General features: G+C 40.3%; 1 protein-coding gene across 5 annotated transcripts in view; it reads right to left on the reverse strand.

Moving 5' to 3' along the window:
- Positions 1–273: 273 nt before the first annotated feature.
- The window catches only part of arfip1 (ADP-ribosylation factor interacting protein 1 (arfaptin 1)), a 14,927-nt gene continuing 5,103 nt past the window's right edge, over positions 274–10,097 (reverse strand). For 3 of the 5 annotated variants that reach the window (XM_032527917.1, XM_032527909.1, XM_032527930.1), the window contains 8 exons: positions 8,449–8,550; positions 6,449–6,557; positions 4,891–4,992; positions 3,766–3,878; positions 3,271–3,492; positions 2,097–2,254; positions 685–859; positions 274–586 (listed from right to left, as the gene is read on the reverse strand). In XM_032527917.1, the coding sequence (XP_032383808.1) occupies positions 431–586; positions 685–859; positions 2,097–2,254; positions 3,271–3,492; positions 3,766–3,878; positions 4,891–4,992; positions 6,449–6,557; positions 8,449–8,550 (1,137 nt within the window). In that variant the 3' untranslated portion in view covers positions 274–430. The remainder of the gene's footprint in view (positions 587–684; positions 860–2,096; positions 2,255–3,270; positions 3,493–3,765; positions 3,879–4,890; positions 4,993–6,448; positions 6,558–8,448; positions 8,551–10,097) is intronic. The other 2 variants (XM_032527933.1, XM_032527924.1) reach the window with 1 other exon arrangement.

Consider the following 10,097-nt stretch of genomic DNA (forward strand, 5'->3'; position numbering starts at 1 on the left):
CTCCCTTCTCTTCATTGAAGCCTCTGTGTGTGCAGGCTTGTGGTGATGCCCAATGTGCTAGAGGTGCCAAAAAAATGTTTGGTACTGCCAATTTTTGTTTTCATGGTTTATGTTTGAAATAAACATTGCACTTCGTGAGGAAAAAAATCGTGGCAGAGAAGCGTGATATCAATTCTAAGCTGAAAAATCGTGATTCATATTTCCCCCCGAATCGTACAGGCCTAACTGCAAGATGAAAAGGTTGATTTGACAAGTGTAAAACAGATTTTGGGAGGATTTTTTTTTTTTCCTTTTTTGTACTGAATTGAAAGATTTACAGTTCAGAAAGTTTGAAAGGCAGCGACAGTAGAGTTGAAGTTTCTTTCCTGTAGTTTCTGTAGATTTTGACATTTCCTGTCAAACTGAGCCACTGTGGCTTTGAAAGTAGTGATTAGTGCTCTTCCAGCCAAGATGGACTGTCCCCACCTGGCATTTTCAACTTGATGTGGAACTGCTTGAGTGTCTGTTCCAGCTGCTGTTGGTTTCCAGCGTAGTACGCAGCTATGGCGTTGTGGAACAGGATGAGCTGGTTATGCAATACCTTCACCTGTTTGGGAGCAGGAAAAGTAAACAAAGAGATGGTGAGCATAACGAAAAACCATTAGGTTGGTGCCACCTCGAGCAGAAACCGAGCCTCTAGCTGACCTTGTTCTCTTCCAGGAACTTCAGCTTGACGGAGACGTCGTTCCGCATCCTCTCGTACTTCTCGCGGTGGATCTGGAACTGCTGCTGGCAGTGCTCAATCTTGGGCATGGTGGCGGCGTCACGTGGCCCCAGATTCAACTCCTCCAAATCTGTACGGTACGCGTCATACTCAACCCTAGATGTGAGGTGTTATTTAACAGTATCAGAAATATGCTATATGAGTGTACACCAGGACTATAGTCAATCTCAAGAACCTGTGAACAGGTTTCAAAGAACGGGAGTGGAGTGGATTTTTCTTTTCTTTGCACTGTCGCACTGTTGCTTGCTCTGGAAGAAACTACAAGAACTGTTGGGTCCTTGTCAATTCTGGAGTGTGGTCTAGACCTACTCTATCTGTAGTGTCTACAGATAACTCTTGTTATGAATTGATACTATAAATAAAATTGAATTGAATCCACAGAGTCCAAGACCAGGACTAGTTGAGACCGAGTCAAGTCCAAGTCCAAAGAAGTTCAAGTCCAAGTCAAGACAGAGTCCAAATGTGAGACAGTCAAGATCGTAGAAAGAAAAGCTCAAATTCAGCCATATTATTTACTTAAAATGTAAAATGGAAATGTTCCCATTCTTGAACTTATTACTTGTCCTGAAGAATTCATAGTACAAAGGGCTCTCTGACATTGTGTCTGTGGCCAAAATGAAAATGATTGATACCTGATGATTGAGGCGTAAACCAGGCGACCAATCTCGATGCCTGTTCTACATGGATTGTGAATCAAACTGATTCCTGTTTTCTGAACGAGCGCGCTTCATCAATGGTTCATTTTTGAAGGAGGAAGTTACTTTAGGACAAAAGCATTTAGTGCTGGACTCGTCAAGCAACTAGAATATTTGGTGAGTCCAATAGCGTCTCGACTCCAGATTCAAGTACTACAGCCCTGGTGTATACATTATGATGTGCAAGACTGTTAGAGATCAACACGAGAGAAAAGTAATCCCTTAAATGTTTTATAAATGAGAACATATGTTAAATGCTTTTATTAGACCTCAAGAATGCACTTACATGTGTTTTGGTGAATAACACTGGATGTTTGTTTATAAGAAAAATCCACAAGAATCCTTTAATATGCATTCGTTTATATGAATGCTTATAATATTTTTGTACAGGTGGCATTATTCAATTAACTGCCTGAATGAAAGTGGACATGAATAAGTAGATGCTTTTTTGTGGAGGAACAAAGTTCTAGTTCTGTTTTTGCGTGAAGTGTGTAGTAAATGTGGCTACTAACGCTGTCTGATGACTAACAAAAGACCTAACCGGGACTGAGACATTCCATTCAAACGGCTAAATAATCCCTTGTGGTTTGGAGATGTTGCACGGGCACAACAAACACACATGACCATGAATTACCTACCTGGCAAATTCATACTGTTTGATATTAACCATGGTGTCTTCGATTGTTTTGTCCACGAGTGTGTTCACACTGCAGATGAAAAAGTTGATGGCACCCAGCAGTGCCTCTCCATTTTTGGACAAAAGCTTTTGGGTGTCAGCGTTGTAACCAAACTCCTCCTAAAGAAAAGAGTCAAACTAATTGAAGTCATCGGACTGAAGTTTGCACCGTTGTTCACAGTGATTAAAGCAACTGCAGGTGCCAGCATCATGAAGTTTATTTTGGAAGTCTACACTACCAGTCAAACGTTTGAGGTGTCTTTAAAATTTCCATTGCACTCCGTTATAGACAGAATACCAGCTGAGATCAGATCAGTTTTTTTTTTTAACTAGGGCAGCAGTTTTCAGATTACATTATGTTCTTACATAATTACAAAAGGGTTCTCCAATGTTTCCTCAGGTAGTTTTTTAAAATGATATCAGAGTTGTAAACAGCATGTGCCTTTGGAACATAGGATAAATGGTTGCTGATAGTGGCCAATGAAGATATTGCACTAAAGATCAGCCACCCACTCAGATCAGCTGGTATTCTGTCTATAATGGAGTCGTATCAAATTTTGTAAGTGACCCCAAACTTTTGACCGGTAGTGTGTATACAGGAGTTACAGTGATAACTACATGAGTAAAACAATTAAGTTTGTTAGCACCTTGTCAAAGATACACTCCTCATAATAGTTTCAAAAAACTAAAAATAAATGTTGAAATGAATAGTACAACGGAGATATAACATACTGTTCAGACATAAATTTCTATTTACACGTTCTTTGTAAGTACAGTAATTATACTGAATACACTCACTCAAATATAAAATAAAATGCACTTGGTATTTCAAACGTGAGGCAATATAGATAAACTATATTGTATAACTGTAAGCTAATTAGAGGACTCAGAGGAAGAGGACCAAAACTTAAATGATGCACAACTCTTTACCGCTTTTTAAGCTTTTATCTTGTGATGCTAGTAAAAATCTAAGGGATTCGAGTAGAGTTAGTAAACATTTGCCCAGCACATGACACACACGTCAATACATATTGTGAATTATTTTATGACTTTTTCCTTGTACTAAGTAAGGATGATAAAACCCTTCCCGTTTATCCTCCCAAATCTGATTGATTACAGTGCATCTATGTACTCACGTGCAGTTCTGGTGACTTGAGGCTGAGGTCAGCGAACGCGTCGCCCAGCTGCCTCTGCGTCTGCATTATCTGGGACAGCTGACCGGCCAGCGTCTGAGCCAGCTTGATTACATTCTGGTATTTTCTCTTGTTGTCGCGGAGGACATCGATCTGAGCCTCCAGTTCCAGGTCCACGGTCCTCGAGCCTCGACCCAGCTTCTCTGACAGGATCTGCCTGGTACACTGCAGAGGACAGAGCAGCATTTTAAAAATTTTAGGAATGACTGCTGGGAGGTGCTACTGTACTTAAGAGAAAAAAGCCAAAACACAACGTTTAAGACAAGAGAAGATATCAAATCACTTGTGTCTGTCAGTTTGGGGGGGTCAGTTTGTCGGTATGGTTCACTTTTCTGCCAACATCCTAATGAACAGAAATGAAAAAGACTGAGACTAAGGCTGGGAAAAGAAGCAGAGTGAGGAGGGACATAAAAAGAAATCAAGGACATAGAGGATTACTTTATATGTGTTGATGCTCCACTTTCTCACTAGGTCCAGTTTTTCCATCGCTGGGCTCTTCAAGTCCTCTGAAAGGACCACCGCTCCACTCATTGGCTGTGCATTCATCTCGCCTGAACAATTAAAAGTCATTCACTTAGTGGGTGATTACGTTTTTAGATTTGCAGGCTAGAGAGATGTGGTGAAAATTAGGGTAGTACAATGTAAGTGTTATAATCATCAACAGTGTAATGAGATTGTCATGTTAACACTGAAACTTCAACACAGACCAAATACTAAATTTAAGGCATTAGAGGATTCTGACGACATCTAGCATTATTTAAATCAAAATGAACATAAAATAAAAATTAGTCATGACCTGTTTTTTTTTTTTTTAAACAGTAACAGTAAAAGTGAGGAAAAGTGCTTTATTGTGGTTTGGGCATAGAGGGGAAATGCTGAAAGGTACTAAGCCCCAGAAACAGACAAAATATAGTTAATATGATATGAGACAAGTCAAAAAAATATAGCAGAATACATCAACAAATAATACTCTTAGTTAGATAATTTAAGTATAAAAGAAACATTAGCTTCCCAGTTAATTGTATATAGATATTACAAAAGTTTACACAGTGAAAAATATTTCTTTTTAAACTCCAGTTTAATTATTTCACTAAAAAAAAAAAAGAATAAGATGTATGCTGTTACATTTTTGACTTGCCTGACCACCTTTTATTACATTTGTCAGTTTCGAGACTCCATAGAGAGAAAACAAGGGATACTATGGATGCCAACTTTTGCAAGGACAAAAAGGTTACAAGCAGGAAAACCCACTCACATGAACTGTGAAAGCAGTTTTTTTTCCAAGCCAAAAATTACTTTAAGGGGTTTGTAAACACATATCATTAGTCACTGCAAAGCAGAAAACTACTTCCGTTAGCCCAGACTTGTGTGAAGACGAGAGTCAACAAACAAGAAAGGAGAAGAAGAAAGGTTTGATTCTGAATGGAGCACAGCCTGTGGGAACAAGGAGCAGGTAAGAAACTGATGAAAACCAAGAGGGGATACAGTAGCACTGGGGTTAATTTAGTGTGCAGATGGTGACCATTCAGTATCATCTGATTCATACTCCAACGCTGCTGGTACCTTTCTCAGCCTGACTATCGCTGGAAGAGCGCGCCAGGCGGCTAGCAACAGCCGAGCTGGGAGCTAGAGGTGTCACTGGTGACGTGGGCAGGCTGGCTGACCCTGGGAGATATTCAGAGTTATAATTCATTAGTATGTCACCATCCAGCCTGCACAAGTATAAGGGTGGGGGATTTCTCACTGATGTACAGTGGATTTCCTTAGCATGTTTTTTTTTTCCACCGTGGCTCTCTGTGTTGCAGGATCAATGTGTTAATCAACAAAAGCCTACCTCAACCAGTGTAAATACAAGGGTAAATAACCATGGCAACATTGTGGCAAATGGCCTACAACAGCTCACCATTCTATGCAGAGATGTTTTATTTGCATTTGTAACAAGGGCATGGTAATGAAAAGGAAAGGAGGGTTACAACCTGGAGATCAGAGGAAACTCATTAAATTCAATTGGATGTCCACCTTTACACATTCAAATGTCTGCCTTTCAAATTTCACAGACAATAAATCACAAAAGTGGAGCACAGCGAATACATGGAGAGAAAGGCTGCTGTGTAAACAGAAAGCTGCAAAGCAATACAAAAAATTGTAACAAGGCGTGATACATTTATTATGAGCTACTCCGTCACATAGACTGTATATAAAAACGGACATGAGTCTCTACTTCCTACCACTGTACAAAAGTGAAGCCAAAATATCCAGGATACAGGTGCTGCCATCCTGTAATTTTGGAGCTAAGTCTGCACAGTAGTAGTCCATATTGATTTACAGGACTGTTCAGTGACTCATTTTCGGCCGGATGTCCGTTACCTTCCCCTTTCTTTGTGTTGGCATTCTAAACTTTGGTGGATTTCTGAGGACTATGGTTGACTGCTCCTCAGATCTCTGCAGGGTAAATCCACACAGCTAGCTAGACAAGCTGTCCAATCTGAGTTTTTTGCTGCACGACTAAAACAACTTTTGAACGTACACAAGTTCCTCCCCGATGCTATTTTGTAAAGGCGCCTTTAGTGCGTCACACGCTTAGCGCCACCCAAGACGATTGTGATTGGTTAAAAGAAATGCCAATAAACCAGAGCACATTTGTAGTGTTAGTGCGGTGGAGCCGCAGTATCAAAGTTCCGCTGACACACCTGCCCGACCAATCGGAAGAGAATAACAGCTGTCAATCGTGAAGTTTCACCCAGTTTTTATAGCATTAAATAACTAATACAAAACAAACTCATCAGAGAAATAAACACTTGAACAGACATCAGTGTAGTAACAACTACCTAAAATGACAGAAACCATCTTTTGGAAAAACTTATTTGACGTGTAATTTGATTTTTTGTTTGGCCCATTTCCCATCCACAAACATTGCAGGGGAGGGATTTATGACCTATACTGCAGCCAGCCACAAGGGGGCGACAAGGGGGCGATCAAGACGTTAGGGCATCACTTCTACAGTCTATGTCATCAACCCCTGCTGCATCACATTTACTTTGAAGAGCTGGGAAATGGTACATGCACAAAAGAAGGACAGCAGCAACAATAACAACAAAATCAAGGAGTGAAAATGTTTTACCTTTGTATGGTCCTGATTCGATGATGCCCTCCGTTGTTGAAGCAAAGTTGCTGGAGGTGACACAAGACTCTGAAAGATTTAGGGCCCTGGGGACACTGGGGTAGGAGTCCTGAGAAAAAATATTCAAACAGGGATTATATAAACAGGTTAAATGGTTCCTAGAAGACAGGCAGCAAAGACAGGGAACTTTCTGTGCTTTCTGTGTGCGTGTTTAACATTTGGAGTTCACCAAAAATTAAAAAAAATTAAAATTAAAATATATTAAAAGCACATTAAAAGATTTAGATAAGCTTCACAATAAAAGCCGTTATAATTTGAGTTTTTTTGTACAATGAACATAAACACATGAACATACTCCCCACACACCTGCTCTCACCTTAATCAACAGCACTACTCACTTTTTGTTTTGGTTTGTTTTTTTTGGGGGGGGGGGGGTATTTTAGGCCTTTATGACATAGGACAGCTGAAGACAGGAAAGGGGGAGAGAGAAGACAATGGCATGCAGCAAAGGGCCGCAGGTCAGAATTGAACCCGCGGCCACTGTGGCAAGGACTGAGCCTCTGTACATGGGGCGCACGATTAACCAGGTGAGCTACCCAGGCAGCCCTTATTGGTATGAATGGCCGATTGGGGGGAATGGTTGATTGTAGAGAAGCAAACATTTCATAACATTTATGTCGCACTAATGATGGAACTTATTGCAGCCCTGAAGTAGCAAACAGCAGCTACGTGGTGCACTGTATAAACCTGCATATGCATTTACATTCAATGCCTGAGCCAACTGTTTAAAGATTGAACATTTTGAGGCGGCATACATTCTTGTGGCTGTGGCACCCACTCTGCCAGACTGTCAGTGTGACTGTGGGCTATTAGAGGTAAACAGCAGGCCATCTGGAAGCACTGCTGGCTCACAGGCACATGAATGAGAAAGAGAGGGCACCCTGAGGTCCCCATCAAAATGACTTCACTGCAGACAAATTTCTCCTTGACTGAGTACGTCATCGCTACAAGGAATTAAACCTTTTTGTAGAGCTGCAACAATTTAAAAAATGGGTTGACAAAAATGAATCTGCAACTATATTGACACAAAATTTAAGTATTATTTTCACGGAAAACAGAAAAGCCAAACATTTGCTGGTTCCAGCTTCTTAAATGTAAAGAGTCTATGATTGTCTTTGTTGGATGAAATAAAAATTGATTAGGCATTTTGCACTGTTTTCTGATATTTCACAGACATCATTTAACCCTTGTATGGTATTTTGGGTCAAATTGACCCTTTTACAAGAAGAAAAATGTTACATACAAAAAATTTTTACCTGAAAATCAACAGCCTTACCTGATTTTCTGTGATGAACATGTATTCCTGACTCAATTCAGAATTTTTTGGGGATATGACACTTATGTTTTTTTCAAGGTAAGAATGACAACAAAGTGGATTTTTAACATGAATTATAACTTTATGACAAAAAACAAATCCCACTTTTTAATAGTGTTCTAGTAGAGACTGATTGCATTCCCTAAACATATATGTTATCTAAATTGTTTGAAATTGAGATAAAGACAATATTTGTTAATAGATTATGAAGTAAAATTGGATTTCAGCATTGTTTTTAAAACCCCAAATAAGTCACGGGTCAATTGACCCGAGGGACACGAGAGGGTCCCAAAAGTGAGGACAATACAAGGGTTAAATTAAAACAATGATGGTTCATTTATGATGACATTAATTGCTGGTTGCAGCCCTACGTTTGCATTCATTGTCAAAGACATCCATTTTGAACGTTTGTTTGCACCGTTACATCTCGTCCAGGAGTGGAGTTATTTATGTTTTATGTCAAGTCAATTACATCATAACAAGGCGGAATAGAGACACAATCTTTCAACCAACCAATGTGAAGACATAGTCCAGGCTTTGTTTGGGAAGCCAGGAGGCTTCCACTGTCTGAGACAATTTACAGGTTTTGAGAGACGCTGTTCTGTTCTCAAAACAAAGCACTTACCCTCTGGAATACGGTCTCAGGGCTCTGATCCAGATCTCCGTTGCTGGTGACTGAGATCTCAGCGGCTGAGCTTCTATGGGACTCCTCAGCCATTGTGCCTTGCTGTAAGGAGGAGGGTGACATGAAGCAAGTTATTCTTTACAGCTATCCCAAATAACTTCAAAAAGAGAGACCTCTATACAAGGCCGTGACTTTGGGTTCAAAATTAGGGTGGGGGTTGAGATTTCCACCTATCTTGCGAGGCCATTTGTTATATCATGGCGGAACATATGTAACCGGGGATTCTTGGTCCGGGCTCCCCCCAAGGAAATTTTGAGCATCAAACACTTTACTACCTGCATTCTGGTTATTTCTGCAACAATTTGTACCTTTTCTGCATTAAGTTATGGTTAAATGTCTTCATTTATGTTTAAATATTAATGAATTCACCTACTGTATTCTTCCAAACTTTCTGCATATTCAAAACATCATTGGGATGGTTTTTTTTTTTTTTAAACGTTATACAATTTTTGATTCATCATCCTGATTAGATATATTTGGGGGGTGTTGCACGGAAAAAAAAAAAAAAAAAAAAAAAAAAGAGTTTGGATCCACTTGTGGGACACAACAGTTGCAGGCTGCCACCACGATGCCGTGGTAGTGTGATTTCAGAGCGCGTATATACATTGGTGGTCACATTTTGATAGCTTGAACATTAGAATATCTGCAACATACACACTGATCTCACCCAAGCTGCCCGACCCCAGAAAGTGTTTACAAAACATAAGCCTGTATTCTGGTGAATCTGCTCTCTTTCAATGATTTCTTCTCTCGCTCTTCCAGGACAGGGTGGAGAGCATAATGAGCTATAACTCCGTTATGTTGCAGTATTACAGCATTTACCAGGACATGTGAAGTGCAACAACTGACAGCAATTTGATTTCAACATTCCCTATTTTACAACACCCTTTCTGTTTAATTACTAACACAGCCCAGCAGGATGGAATATGTTACCAAGAGCATTTCAACATCCCTCCCCTTTTTCTTGGTTTAGCGGCGTAGTGAACATATACTATGTGCTGCCACCCATTCGGCTATGCAAAAAAAGGGAATTGACTAGTTATCTCTAACGTCGCCTTTTCGCCATAGCAATGCTTTGTATACCATATCTGGTTTCTAGTTGCCATGTTCATGTCAAGATTTCCTAGCAAATTCAAGGCTTTGTGAGTTAGTGACATAATTTATTTCAGACTACATTAAACCCTGTCTTTCACTGGGCATTTTGGGGTTAAAGGTCCCATGACATGGTACTCTTTGAATGCTTTTGTATAGACCTTAGTGGTCCCATAATACTCTTTCCCAAAATTCAGCCTTGGTGCAGAATTACAGCCACTAGAGCTAGTCACACAATGAGCTTTTCTTAGAAAATGCCATTTCTGAGTCTGTAGCCGTTGAGGAGGAGGAGGGGGGGGGGCAAGGTGGAGGCTGGCGGTGTGGACTGGACCAACTGCCACTTTGCTTGTTTGAAAGCCATGATGTCGCTCTCTCATGGGAAGGCCAAATTCTCTGGGTGGGCAAAACAGAGAAAGGGGAGGTAATCTTGCCCCTTATGACCGCATAAGGGGCAAGATTCCAGCTTGGCCCATCTGAGCTTTCATTTTCTCAAAGGC

Source organism: Etheostoma spectabile, chromosome 2, assembly GCF_008692095.1.
Source record: "Etheostoma spectabile isolate EspeVRDwgs_2016 chromosome 2, UIUC_Espe_1.0, whole genome shotgun sequence".
NCBI lineage: Eukaryota > Metazoa > Chordata > Actinopteri > Perciformes > Percidae > Etheostoma > Etheostoma spectabile.